The 15,467-nt window shown below is 41.6% G+C and overlaps 1 protein-coding gene across 1 annotated transcript; it reads left to right on the top strand.

Annotated features, from left to right (window-relative positions):
• The first annotated feature begins 225 nt into the window (after nt 1-225).
• Nucleotides 226-15,223, top strand: LOC139567004 (zinc finger protein ZFP2-like). The gene is made up of 2 exons (XM_071388421.1): nt 226-728; nt 11,835-15,223. Exons 1-2 carry the CDS (start codon nt 455-457, stop codon nt 12,956-12,958), a joined length of 1,398 nt encoding a protein of 465 aa, XP_071244522.1. The 5' UTR covers nt 226-454; the 3' UTR covers nt 12,959-15,223.
• The last annotated feature ends 244 nt before the right edge of the window (nt 15,224-15,467 follow it).

Below are 15,467 nucleotides of genomic sequence, written 5' to 3'. Positions count from 1 at the left end.
GAAATCACATAAAAAATATATTGACTGATATTGATTTATTTAGGGGGGGCTAATTCATATTTTAGTTCTAGTGACGTCCCTGATTCCTACCCTTTAACTTTTTGTCTGAAAATAAAATATACGTTTTACTCAACTGCGTTACCCACTCCAGTCAGCAGATGGCGGTCTGCGACTTTAAGGCAATGCTGTTAGTGTGACGTATATTCTAGTGGACGGAACGCTTCTTTCAACAGCAGCAACAGTTATTCCGCCACCTCCGTAGCTTGCTAGCCAAAATAGCTGAACCAATAAAGTTCTTTAGACGCTTTCGTTTTTTTATTAGCCACTGTGTTTTAAAACCACTTCTGTCGTCTAGTTAGATATCCGATTTCATTTCATATTTACGGTTGTTGATATTAGTCAGCTAGCGGGCTGGTTAAGTTAGCATTAGCCTAGCTAGCTAACATCTCCGACCATGGGTTCACTAAGCGACTCTTCTCCTGCTAAAGAAGATGAGAATATCACAGTAAAACAAGAAGTAGAGGATGAAGCCGTTACTGTGAAAGACGCGTTCAGAGTGAAAGAGGGGGAGGGGGAGATGACTGTTACATCGAAAAAGGAGGAGGAAGAAGAGAAGGAAACTGGATTTCTGGGCCCGGTTTCCCAAACGCATCTTAAGGCATCCAATGGTTCCAACGATGAACTTAGCCATAAGATGGTTTTGAGAAACCGTTCCCTGGTTAACACTAGTAAGTACTGTCTTAAAAACAGAGGCACAAATTCTGCTGTTGAACTGATGTTTAGTGTTAAAGCCTCAACATGGTTAAAACTATAATGTTGATATCATGGATGGTCAGTCCTTACATCCATAGGTCTGTCTGTCTGTAGTTACATTTCTCCAACCCAATAATCATCTTATTACCAAAACAGTGGTGGAATGACAGATTTGTTATTGTTTGAACTGCAGATTGCTGGGTTGTGCGTTTTTTTTTAAACAGCAACAAAATGGCTGCCCAGAGACTTGGTTTGGTAAACAGCTGAGGGATGGGGGAAGGAGAAGTGTAACCACTCTCAAAATCATAGGGAAAGCTATTGTAGCAACCGTAACCCAACACCTAGCGACCTCGTCAAGAAGTTCAGACATCGTGGCGTAACAGTTATACGGTGTTGGCTTGACAGTCGCTGGACACAGGTTTGAGTTCAGCTCAGGGCTACCCCCTGAATTCACTACACTATGAATACAAGTACTGGCCATGCATGATGTCATAATGATAGTTTAACCAGGTTTCTAGGATATATAGTATATTCTAGAATTCATCCATGATGTCATAATTAGAGGTCGACCGATTATGATTTTTCAACGCCGATACCGATTATTGGAGGCCCAAAAAAGCCGATACCGAGTAATCGTCCGATTACATTTTTTATTATTTGTAATAATGACAATTACAACAATACTGAATGAACACTTTTTTAACTTAATATAATACATCAATAATATCAATTTAGCCTCAAATAAATAATGAAACATGTTCAATTTGTTTTAAATAATGCAAAAACAAAGTGTTGGAGAAGAAAGTAAAAGTGCAATATGTGCTATGTAAGAAAGCTAACATTTAAGTTCCTTGCTCAGAACATGAGAACATATTTTTTTTATTTTTTTTATTTCACCTTTATTTAACCAGGTAGGCAAGTTGAGAACACGTTCTCATTTACAATTGCGACCTGGCCAAGATAAAGCAAAGCAGTTCGACACATACAACAACACAGAGTTACACATGGAGTAAAACAAACATACAGTCAATAATACAGTAGAAAAATAAGTCAATGGGTATATACAATGGGAGCAAGTGAGGTGAGATAAGGGAGGTGAAGGCAAACAAAAAATATATATAAATAAATAAAAATATAATAAAGGCCATGGTGGCATAGTAAATACAATATAGCAAGTAAAAACACTGGAATGATTGGTTTGCAGTGGAAGAATGTGCAATGTAGAGATAAATAATGGGGTGCAAAGGAGCAAAATAAATAAATGCAGTAGGTAAAGAGGTAGTTGTTTGGGCTAAATTATAGATGGGCTATGTACAGGTGCAGTAATCTATGAGCTGCTCTGACAGCTGGTGCTTAAAGCTAGTAAGGGAGATAAGTGTTTCCAGTTTCAGAGATTTTTGTAGTTCGTTCCAGTCATTGGCAGCAGAGAACTGGAAGGAGAGGCGGCCAAAGGAAGAATTGGTTTTGGGGGTAACCAGAGAGATATACCTGCTGGAGCGCGTGCTACAGGTGGGTGCTGCTATGGTGACCAGCGAGCTGAGATAAGGGGGGACTTTACCTAGCAGGGTCTTGTAGATGACCTGGAGCCAGTGGGTTTGGCGACGAGTATGAAGCATGGGCCAGCCAACGAGAGTGTACAGGTCGCAGTGGTGGGTAGTATATGGGGCTTTGGTGACAAAACGGATGGCACTGTGATAGACTGCATCCAATTTACTGAGTAGGGTATTGGAGGCTATTTTGTAAATGACATCACCGAAGTCGAGGGTTGGTAGGATGGTCAGTTTTACAAGGGTATGTTTGGCAGCATGAGTGGAGGATGCTTTGTTGTGGAATAGGAAGCCAATTCTAGATTTAATTTTGAATTGGAGATGTTTGATGTGAGTCTGGAAGGAGAGTTTACAGTCTAACCAGACACCTAGGTATTTGTAGTTGTCCACATATTCTAAGTCAGAGCCGTCCAGAGTAGTGATGTTGGACAGGCGGGCAGGTGCAGGCAGCGATCGGTTGGAGAGCATGCATTTAGTTTTACTTGTATTTAAGAGCAATTGGAAGCCACGGAAGGAGAGTTGTATGGCATTGAAGCTCGCCTGGAGTGTTGTTAACACATTGTCCAAAGAAGGGCCAGAAGTATACAGAATAGTGTCGTCTGTGTAGAGTGGGATCAGAGACTCACCAGCAGCATATGAAGCTGGTGGTTCCTTTTAACATGAGTCTTCAATATTCCCAGGTAAGAAGTTTTAGGTTGTAGTTATTATAGGAATTATAGGACTATTTCCCTCTATACCATTTGTATTTCATTAACCTTTTGACTTTTGGATGTTCTTATAGGCACGAGTATTGCCAGTGTAACAGTATAGCTTCTGTCCCTCTCCTCGCTACTCCCTGGGCTCGAACCAGGAATACAACGACAGCCACCCTCAAAGCAGCGTTACCCATGCAGAGCAAGGGAAACAACCACTCCAAGTCTCAGAGCGAGTGACGTTTGAAACGCTATTAGCGCGCACCCCGCTAACTAGCTAGCCATTTCACATCGGTTACACCAGCCTCATCTCGGGAGTTGATAGGCTTGAAGTCATAAACAGCGCAATGCTTGACGCACAACGAAGAGCTACTGGAAAAACGCTTGAAAGTGCTGTTTGAATGAATGCTTACGAGCCTGCTGCTGCCTACCACCGCTCAGTCAGATACTTGTATGCTTGTATGCTCAGTCAGATTATATGCAACGCAGGACACGCTAGATAAACTAGTAATATCATCAACCATGTGTAGGTAACTAGTGATTATGATTGATTGATTGTTTTTTATAAGATAAGTTTAATGCTAGCTAGCAACTTACCTTGGCTTACTGCATTCGCGTAACAGGCAGTCTCCTTGTGAAGTGCAACGAGAGGCAGGTGGTTAAAGCGTTGGACTAGTTAACTGTGAGGTTGCAAGATTGAATCCCCCGAGGTGACAAGGTGAAAATCTGTCGTTCTGAACGAGGCAGTTAACCCACCGTTCCTAGGCCGTCATTGAAAATAAGAATGTGTTCTTAACTGACTTGCCTAGTTAAATAAAGATTAAATAAAGGTGTAAAAAAAAATATATATATATATTTGGCCAAATCGATGTCCAAAAATACCGATTTCCGATTGTTATGAAAACTTGAAATCGGCCCTAATTAAATCGGTCGACCTCTAGTCATAATGATAGTTTACCCCGGTTTCTAGGATATATAGTATATTCTAGAATGCATCCATTATGTCACAATGATAGTTTAGCCAGGTTTCTAGGTTATATAGTATATTCTAGAATTCATTCAGGATGTCATAATTATAGTTTAACCAGGTTACTAGGCTATATAGTACATTCTAGAATTGCCAGTGTAGATTTCCTGTGCAGGGCAAATTATTAGAGTTGTTGATAAGTCATTGTATAATATTCAGCCAAATTTTTTTCATGCCCTTACATTAAAGGCAAGACATACCTAGATGCAATTACATTCATGAATTGGTTTGAAACCTTTGTTTTAAACCCTTTTTAAAGTTGGTGTCTTGACGGATTTATAGAAAATGGTTCGTCATGAAACACTTTTTATTTATTTAAATGTAACCTTTATTTAACTAGGCAAGTCAGTTAAGAACAAATTCTTATTTACAATGACTGCCTACCCTGGACGACGCTATGCCAATTTTGCGCCGCCCTATGGGACTCCCAATCACGGCCGGTTGTGATACAGCCCGGATTTGAACCAGGATGTCTGTGTGACGTCTCAAGCACTGAAATGCAGTGTCCGCTGCGCCACTCGGGAGCCCCAAAATCATGTTCTAGTGCTGTCCCCAACTAAAATACATCTTGGTCAACCAAGAGTCATCTGTTCTTTCTACCAAGGGCCCCATGTGTTTTTATAAAATGTCTATGTACTGAACTTGTCTGATGCTTTAAGCACGCTGTTTGATTAAATAAATAAGACACACAAATGACCAAAGGGAGCCGGTCGTCAACATAACCTGACCAGAGGGTGCCGGTTGTAGCTGTATTTATTAGAGAGGGGTAAAAAAAAGATTTTGTTCGGGCGCCAGGCAGGTATTAACCATGCCGAAAGGAAAAGAGTAGAACAGAGAGAGTACCACTACCAGACCCGCACACATCAGCAGAAGAGACTGCCTAGAGTGTAGGCTGTTTACCAGATAGCCAGCGGAGAGAAAAGAGAATACACACCCTATAAAACCCACATCACAGCACAGTCCTTCCACAATTCTTGGTAACCCCACCAAGCATACCTCATACAATAATAATAATGGCAGAGCAATTAAACAGCAACTTCATACACGAAAGAACCCAGTCATCAACAGCGGATTTGCAATAATTTGTATTCTCTTCCAGTGGAGGAGTGCAGAGGGTATGAATGTGGGGGTGTTCATATACTCAAAGGCCTTAAAAATGTTCACAATCTTCTCGGCAACATGTCCGTAATACACCCCACCTCAACACAGTTCAAATAATAATAATACACACTTTAAAGCAATCTCCCTTTTAACTACAATGTCCACCCAAATACTTATGGCAGGGCAATAATAGTCCAGCTCCAATGAACTTCACTGGGAAGTGCATTAGGAAAATAGAGAGTGTTTCAGGGTAAAACACTGGAATGATGGAGGGAAGAGAAAGAGAGAAAGGAAACGAGAGATCTTAGCTGTGGTCTTCAGGCGTGCAGGTGTACTGTCTGACTGTCCGATGGTTTGTTGGTTTGTAGGTTAAAGCTTCGCAACAATGTTACTACTAATCCATGCGATCCATAACCGTCGCGGTCCCAAACGAAAATAACCACGCCGGAGAGTGATCACACCGAGGACTGAGTTAAATACTTTATAACTACATACGCTGAAAACAAACAAAACTTCTGCAGCATAGCACACACAATCAAAACTGTCGCGCCACCCAAGAGCTCCTCCCCAAAGAGCTGAACGAGCTCTCTTTTATTTCCTCCTTCCTTACTGCTCATGCGCTCTTAAAGTGGCAGCGCACGGTGAAGGCTCCGTTCAGGATTTTGCCACACTCCTCCCCCCATGAAAAAACAAAGCCTGTAGAAACAGAGAGGATGCAGGCTTTGACAAGTTAATGTTCCTGCTATACAAAATCAGGGAAGTCCTCATCATAGTCCTCCACGAAGAGTTCCTGCAGGTGTTGCTTTTGCCTGCGATCCAGCTCTTCTGCCGTAGGATAGCAGGGCTTTAGGTCAACAACATGCACCGTCCTGACATCTTCCCCTGTGTCCTCCAAACAGACCAAGTAGTTCACTGTTCCCAACTGCTGCACTACACGGTATGGACCTTTCCATCTCGAAGCTAGCTTGGCAGTGAACTTCTTAGACGCCTTTGACAGATGATGTGAACGTAACCAGACACGAGACTGGGGTGGGAAACACACGTCTCGTCTATGTTTGTCATAGTTTCTCAGCTGTCGTTGTTTGGCTTTGGTTTTGCTGGCCTCCACACTGGCTAGCAAGGTGTGGTGGTGTTGTACGGCATCAAACGCTGGGCAGTCAGGTGAAACATTGGAACTTTGCAAGACTCTGTCATAATCTCTGTCATAAAGGTCTGTCATCGGACCTTTTACTGGTCTTCCCAGGTGGAGTTCGGCGGGAGTGACTCCAGAAGTCTCCTGCACGGCAGAGTTCAGTGCAAAGCGAAATCCTGGAAGATGCTGATCCCACCTTGTGTGCTGATCCCCCACGAATGAAGCAATCATCCCCTTCAGGGTTCGGTTTACCTTCTCGGTCAGGTTGGTCTGAGGATGGTAGGCTGTGGTCAGCTTGGCAATTACACCCCAGTAGGTACAGAGCTCTTTGTATATTCCTGATATGAACTGCGGACCTCGGTCAGATAGGATTTGGTATGGAATTTCAAATCTGGTAAAGACCTCCCGTCGCAGAATTAGAGGAAACGGTCCCATGAGTTCAATTCCCAACATTTCATTTGGATGGTTTACCACGGTCTGCTGCATTTTCCCAGCAGGTCTGCCAATGTCTGGTTTGTATTTCTGGCAGACTTCACACTGCTGTACAAACTTCCTGGTATCAACCCACATACCTGGCCAGTAAACCACCTCTTGTAGTCTTCGATACGTCTTAAAAACTCCAAGATGGCCACTCATGGGATTAGCATGATAAGCTTGGATTATCTGGTCACTCAATGTAGAGGGAATGAAGACGCGATAATGGGTGCTGTGTATTCCATCTCCTCTTGGAGTTTTTCGATACACTTTATCCTGAATTATGCTATACTTATCATTGAATGACTCTTCGAGTCGTCTTCAGACAGACTCTTGTGGATCACCATGATGGCAGCATCCTTCTGCTGTGCTCTCCATACACTCTCATCATCCAGGGGAAAGGAATCATCCAGACACTTAGCGGTAGTATAAGTGCTGCACAAGGGAGGATAAACATTGGCAGTCTCTGTAATCCGAGAAAGGGCATCTGGTACAACGTTCAGTTTTCCTTTGCGATACTCAATGATGAAGTAAAACTTCTGCAGTCTGATAGACCAGCGAATAAGAAGGCTGTTGGTCTTGCCTGTTGCCAGAACCCACTGCAGAGCAGCGTGGTCTGTGACAACGGTGAAGATCTTCACCTCCAAGTAGTAGCTCCATTTCTCCAAAGCCCAGACCACAGCGAGGCACTCCCTTTCAGTCGTTGAATAATTCCTCTCGGCTGAATTAAGGGTGCGACTTGCATAGGCAAGGACTTCTTCTGTTCCAAGTCCTGTTTGTTGAGCCAAGACTGCTCCAAGTCCTGTTTGACTTGCATCCGTGTACACAATGAAATGAGCATTCATGTTAGGATGTCCAAGCACTAGAGGAGTAATTAGACTGTTTTTGAGTGCTTCAAATGCACTTTGGCCCATTGGAATTTCACACCCTTCTTCTTAAGGTGGTTGAGGGGTTCGGCGACCTTTGAAAAGTCAGGCACAAACCTGTGGTACCATCCAGCCATACCCAGAAAACGCTGAACAGCCTTGAGGGATGTGGGAATTGGGAATTCCTGCACGGCTGCAACTTTGGCTGGATCTGCATGGATACCTTCAGCATTAACCACATGACCAAGGAACTTGAGTTCTGGCAAACAGAAACGACACTTCTTCAAGTTCAAGGTCAAACCTGCAGCCTTTAGTCTGTCAGACAGACTGTATGTCTTTCAGATGATCCACGACAGAGGAGGAGTAGATTATGATGTCATCCAGATAGACAAGACAATTTCTACCCCTCAGATCTCCCAGAACAGTCTCCATCAACCTTTGGAAGGTTGCTGGAGCATTCTTCAAACCAAAAGGCATGACTTTGAAGGAGTACAAACCAGCAGGGGTGACAAAGGCAGTCTTGTCCTGACTAGCGGGATCCATTGCCACCTGCCAATAGCCACTCTTCGAGTCTTCTTCAGGCAGACTCTTGTGGATCGCCATGATTTCGCCACACGGTCGTCAACATAACCTGACCAGAGGGTGCCGGTCGTCAACATAACCTGACCAGAGGGTGCCGGTCGTCAACATAACCTGACCAGAGGGTGCCGGTCGTCAACATAACCTGACCAGAGGGAGCCCCTCTCCCCTTATGCTGCTGGACTTCGTAAATTCTGCCGTTCTGCTCCTGAAATTTTCAGTAATAGACTACACCAGCAGTCAGCAACCTTTTCCAGTTGGAGTGCCAATTTATCTGACCATTTCAAATCAAATGTATTTGTCACATACACATGGTTAGCAGATGTTAATGCGAGTGTAGCGAAATGCTTGTGCTTCTAGTACCGACAATGCAGTAATAACCAACAAGTAATCTAACCTAACAATTCCACAACTACTACCTTATACACACAAGTGTAAAGGGATAAAGAATATGTACATAAAGATATATGAATGAGTGATGGTACACAACGGCATAGGCAAGATGCAGTAGATGGTATAGAGTACAGTCTATACATATGAGATGAGTAATGTAGGGTATGTAAACATAAAGTGGCATAGTTTTTAAAGTGGCTAGTGATACATGTATTACATAAAGATGGCAAGATGCAGTAGATGATATAGAGTACAGTATATACATATGAGATGAGTAATGTAGGGTATATAAACATAAAGTGGCAAAGTCCATTTCTACCAATCTGTGTGCCAGTTATGATTTTCATATGCACATTTTCGTGGAACAGTTTCATTTAATTTATAATAGTATCTCAAAATTATTGTCTGTGATTAATCTACATTCTATCTAAATCTAAATGAAAATGATACAAATCTAAGAGTAACTTTTATTGCCATTGCCAACTATGTTAAAAAAATAGCCTACATAAAGCCAACAAATAAAAACATTGCATTCTGCAGGTAGAAAATATCCTGAATAAAAATAAATATCCTAGAAATCACATTGGCTGCAAATGGCCTGTCTACAACAAACTTGAAACATTGTATCAACTATCAACTGGGTCAGGAAACTCGGATAGCAAGCTTGCGACATTGTATAAAATATTCTAGACCCTCAGTTTCCTGCTCCAGTGAGTTCTGGACAGACACAGCTGTAGGCTATTTGTGCAAAGGATAAGAAGTAATCAGGTATTTTATGACATTTCCACTGGATCAGAGCATTACGTTTTTCCCTTTAATGCTGAGTGGTTATCGAAAGGGTGAGAGCTGGAAATATTTTACGAAAATACTTTGAGGAACTATTGTCATTCGCAATGATTTTGATTTTTGTGCATTGATTGCTCCCAGCTGTGCCCTGGACACCATATGTGAATTGATTGCCCCCCCATCTATCTTCAGAGTCCGTTCTATTAGGTGACCTAAACTGGGATATGCTTAACACCCCGGCCGTCCTACAATCCAAGCTAGATGCCCTCAATATCACAAAAATTATCAAGGAACCCACCAGGTACAACCCTAAATCCGTAAACATGGGCATCCTCATAGATATTATCCTGACCAACTTGCCCTCCAAATACACCTCTGCTGTTTTCAATCAGGATCTCAGCGATCATTGCCTGCATCCGTTATGGGTCCGCGCTCAAACGACCACCCCTCATCACTGTCAAACGCTCCCTCAAACACTTCTGCAAGCAGGCCTTTCTAATCGACCTGGCCCGGGTATCTTGGAAGGATTTTGACCTCATCCCGTCAGTAGAGGATGCCTGGTTAATTTTTAAAAGTAATCACCACCTTAAATATGCCTTCCCCTTTCAAAAAATATGTAACTAAGAACAGATATTGCCCTTGGTTCGCTCCAGACCTGACTGCCCTCGACCAGCACAAAAACATCCTGTGGCATCCTGTGCACGAGCATCGAATAGTCCCCGCGATATGCAACTTTTCAGAAGACAGGAACCAATACACATAGTCAGTTAAAAAAGCAAAGGCTAGCTTTTTCAAACAGAAATTTGCATCCTGTAGCTCTAACTCCAAAATGTTTTGGGACACTGTAAAGTCCATGGAGAATAAGAGCACCTCATCCCAGCTGCCCATTGCACTGTAAACTTAAGCATCTCCAATCCAAAATTTAATCTATAATTGGCTTCCTATTTCGCAACAAAGCCTCCTTCACTCATGCTGCCAAACACCCTCGTAAAACGGATCGGCGATGTCATTTACAAAATAGCCTCCAACACTCTACTCAGCAAACTGGATGCAGTCTATCACAGTGCCATCCGTTTTGTCACTAAAGCCCCATATACCACCCACCACTGCGACCTGTATGCTCTTGTTGGCTGGCCCTCGCTAAATATTCGTCTCCAAAACAATTGGCTCCAGGTCATCTATAAGTCTTTGCTAGGTAAAGCTCCACCTTATTTCAGCTCACTGGTCACCATAGCAACACCCACCCGTAGCACGCGCTCCAGCACGTATATCTCACAGTTCATCCCCAAAGCCAACACCTGCTTTGGCTGCCTTTCCTTCCAGTTCTCTGCTGCCAGTGACTGGAACGAATTGCAAAAATCGCTGAAGTTGGAGACTTATATCTCCCTCACTAACTTTAAGCATCAGCTATCTGAGCAGCTTACCGATCGCTGCAGCTGTACACAGCCCATCTGTAAATAGCTCATCCAACTGCCTACCTCGTCCCCATGTTTTTATTTACTTTTTTTGCTCTTTTGCGCACCAGTATTTCTACTTGCACATCATCATCTGCACATCTATCACTCCAGTGTTAATTTGCTAAATTGTAATTACTTCGCTACTATGGTCTATTTATTGCCTTACCTCCGTACTCCATTTGCACACACTGTATATAGATTTTTCTATTGTGTTATTGACTGTATGTTTGTTTATCCCATGTGTAACTCTGTGTTGTTTTTGTCACACTGCTTTGCTTTATCTTGGCCAGGTCGCAGTTGTAAATGAGAACTTGCTCTCAACTGGCCTACCTGGTTAAATAAAGGTGAAAAACAAAATTTAATAAAAAATACTTTTTAAAAATCATAACTTTGTTGACAACACCCAAATGGATACTGTCATTAACGCGGTTCTTAATACTGTAGCAAACATTATAACATTATATAACATTAAGCAGGACATTCAAGCGAGCCTTACAATTATAATCCAAAGTAGTGTGAAATGCACTCATAAGCTTCTTGGAAATGGAGGTTACTTCCCTGAGTTTTCCCCCATTCACATTCAGAATACATTGTGAAAAACTAAAATCTTTGTTAACCATTTTTGCTCTAATCAGATATTGTACATCCATAACTATCGGTTTCCTCATTAGCAGGGAGGAGTTTCTACAACCAAATTGCATGTTCATCGCCCTCGTTCCGCTATTTTAGGAAACACAGAAAGGGGCCTATATTGGAGACCAAAAGTCGTCAGGCACAGTGCTTAGAGTTTCAACAACATGAATAACTTATTTCTAGCCTACAATCATCGATGTTTCTACTAATGTGAAAACAAGACAATATATGACTATTCTTGCTCAATTTAAGACAGTTGTCAAATAATTGTAACATTCATTACAGATGTCAATTGTTGTACAACATCATGGCTATGCTGTTGGCATCACCTTTTACAGTAGATTTCCACTGTTGTGGGCCTTTAATCACTTGTCTGACTTTGTTATTTACACAGGAGAGATACAGGACTATTGTGGATCCTTTGGGGAACCTCAACAACCTCATGATGCTGACGAGGCAGAGAAGAGTCTCTCCAGATCAGAACACAAGAAACACCAGCAGAGATCCACAGGGATGAGAACTCACCGCTGCTCTAGCTGGGGGAAGATATTCACCTCATCAGGCATTAAAATTCATCAGAGAATCCACACAGGAGAGAAATGTTATAGCTGTGTTCAATGTGGGAAGAGTTTTGGTGCATCTAGATATCTGACAGTGCACCAGAGAATACACACAGGAGAGAAACCTTATAGATGTGCTCAATGTGGGAGGAGTTTTACTACATCTAACAATCTGACTGTACACCAGAGAACACACACAGGAGAGAAATGTTATAGCTGTGTTCAATGTGGGAAGAGTTTTGGTGCATCTAGAGATCTGACAGTGCACCAGAGAATACACACAGGAGAGAAACCTTATAGCTGTGGTCAATGTGGGAGGAGTTTTGGTCAATCGTGCCATCTGACTCAACACCAGAGAACACACACAGGAGAGAAACCTTATAGCTGTGGTCAATGTGGGAGGAGTTTTGGTCAATCGTGCCATCTGACTCAACACCAGAGAACACACACAGGAGAGAAATCTTATAGCTGTGGTCAATGTGGGAAGAGTTTTGTTCGGTCTGACAATCTGACTCTACACCAGAGAACACACACAGGAGAGAAACCTTATAGCTGTGGTCAATGTGGGAAGAGTTTTGGTAGATCTGACCAGCTGAAATCACACCAGAGAATACACACAGGAGAGAAATCTTATAGCTGTGTTCAATGTGGGAAGAGATGTACTACATCTGGCTCTCTGACTGTACACCAGAGAATACACACAGGAGAGAAACCTTATAGCTGTGGTCAATGTGGGAAGAGTTTTGTTCGGTCTGACAATCTGACTCTACACCAGAGAACACACACAGGAGAGAAACCTTATAGCTGTGGTCAATGTGGAAAGAGTTTTGCTGCATCTAGCAATCTGATTCTACACCAGAGAACACACACAGGAGAGAAAACTTATAGCTGTAATCAATGTGACAAGAGATACTCTGGTAAAAGATCTCTGATCAAACATCAGAAAATACATACATGAAGGAGTTGTTTCGTGATATAAAAGAAATGATGTCACAATGTTGAATATTGTAGGAGGATTATTTTAAGGAATTTCACAATGTAGAAACCTAAACGTTTGCCTCATTCAATTGATTTCAGCGTTATATGGATATTAGCCTCAGGGGAAAATCCAGGCTCTGAATTGAAAGAGTACTATTTATATGATTTAACAAAAAGAGAGCTGTGTTACACATACCACGTTGGTGACCCACTTGAATCAAAATGCAACACTTCAAAATGTAGCTAGCTGTTTTCTACAAATTGTCCTCTAACCAGGGATATACACATTATTCCCAGATTCCGTGTGGTTTTTGAGCTGTTAGTTTTAACAGGACGTGCAACCTCATCTCCCTCCTCTCGGCACAATTGATTTCAACGTGATATTGATGAGTGATGACAAATAAGTGTTGCGTTCCTTTGTTTAGCGATGCCTAAATTGAAATACATCACTCCAAAATGTATCTGACTGTCTTCTGCAGGTTGTCCTCAAACCAGCGAGGTAAAAGATATCTCCCATTTCCATGTGTTTTGTTTAGTTGTGTTAGTTTCAACAGCGCGTACAACCTGATTTTCCCCCTAATTTATATCAGTGATTTATTGATGCTTGTGCAGTTTATAAGGAGCTTGTTTTAAAAAATGCAAGTAATATGATTATTGTGGCAGATGTTTGTGTATATAGTACATTTTATGTTTAGGTTTTCGTGTTCGATTTGGACACGTTAAAACTGTGTTTTGACAGTGGGCTATCCCACCTAGCAAAATGTAATTGAAAAGACATTGAAAATAAGACTATGCAATCAAATATTTCATGTAACATTTAGTAATGATATTTATTTATGCAACCAACTGACAATTGTTTGGTACAATTATATTGACATTGTTGCCCTGTTTTTAGAATATCAGGGTTAATTCTCACATGTGCCAACCCAAATGTACCAGAGCATGACATTGGGGACTGGGCCCTGATCCAACAACATCCCTATCTAGTGAACCCTGAAAAGAGAGAGAAGCTCTGCAGTGAGGTGGAAAGTTACTACGGATATTGCAGGAGTTTCCTCTTGAAACCAGACATGTCTGTGGTAAGGACAACTTGGTTTCTGCTTTTCTCAAGGGTGGGCAGTCAAAATGTTTTGCGTTTAGCCAGTGAGTTGCCATGGATCACAGTTTATTTTGACTGCACGTTTTTCCGTATTGGAGATTTAGTTTTGTTTGGGCTCGTTCCAAGGGGACGAGAGTTCTAGAAGCTAGTGAGTTTTAGGAAGACGAGAGTTCTAGAATTTAATGAGTTTTTCAAAAATTAAGATTGTAGAAAAATATATATATTTAGAAATGTGTTTTTTCCTGTTTTTAATTGTTGACAGCCATGTTTATATTGAAGTAGGTGAAGCATTGTAGTTGATTATAATGTGAAATGGAAGTTGTTTTCTGTTGGTGATGAGCAAACTTGTCCAACAAAAATATCTTAAAGGGGAAGGTGTTGCAGTCTTTGGTTTTTCCATTTATGTTTTGAGGTTGGACTTTCGCCCGTCTAGCTCGTTAGCACGTTTAGCTCGTTAGCACTTAGGGAGCACTGATTGGTGTCACCTCGTTAGTCAGTATGTGTTACACCTGTGCTGGCTTGTCCATCTCGATAGTGGGAAGGTGTTTCACCTGAGCTGGTCCAGGTTCTATTTAAGAGTGTCTGGCCCAGTGCCACAGTTGTCTTGATAGATGTGGAGATTCAACACCTTTAGTTGCTCCACCTTTTTGGTTTACTTCCTGTCTTTAAGTTTGGTGTGGGTTTTTCTTTTGTTTTCCTCTTCTTAGGCAGATTTAGTGGGTGTCTTTTAGGTCCCAGTTGCTATTACTAATCAACTTTCAGTGGATTCAGCTTAAACATAGTGTCTTTCAGAACCCCTCCTAAAACCTGTTTAGTTGTGGTTGATGTTAGTTCCCTCTTCTGTTTGAGGGACATTTTTGGTTTTCTTGCTGGAGAACGTATTATCAAACAATGGAGTAAGACAAGATATTTTGGGTTGGATATTGCAGTGAATTGTTAATATTTTAATCGATGGCATTTACTTAGAATACTCATTAGTCTTCTAGTTTAGTTTTCAGTTATTCTGTTTTTTATCCTCTTTGTGTAGTAAATATGTTTATTTTCATTGTTTTAATGTTTTTTCCTGTGAAGCCATTGTGTTGCATCCATGTCTGAAATGTGCTGTATAAATAAAGCTTGATTTGAACATATTGCAAAAAAAATGAACCCAATGACCAACAAATCAACAGACTCTTGTTAATGAGTGAATGAATAATGAATAAATATGTGGAAAAGCAACACATATCTTGATCCATCTTAGTATGAAAATTCAGTATATATTCTATTATGAAAAAAATTCATTATATATTCTACTATGTCAAAATAGACACCACCCCCGGCTCTACCAGTGGCTTGAGGTGGTCTGCCACAGCTCTGCTGGTGGAGTGGTAAACACCACCCCCGGCTCTAC

The sequence above is a fragment of the Salvelinus alpinus genome, unplaced genomic scaffold (genome assembly GCF_045679555.1).
Source record: "Salvelinus alpinus unplaced genomic scaffold, SLU_Salpinus.1 scaffold_40, whole genome shotgun sequence".
NCBI classification, from domain to species: Eukaryota; Metazoa; Chordata; class Actinopteri; order Salmoniformes; family Salmonidae; genus Salvelinus; species Salvelinus alpinus.
Note: the sequence above shows the minus strand (reverse complement) of the source record. Positions and strands in the feature narration are given on the sequence as shown.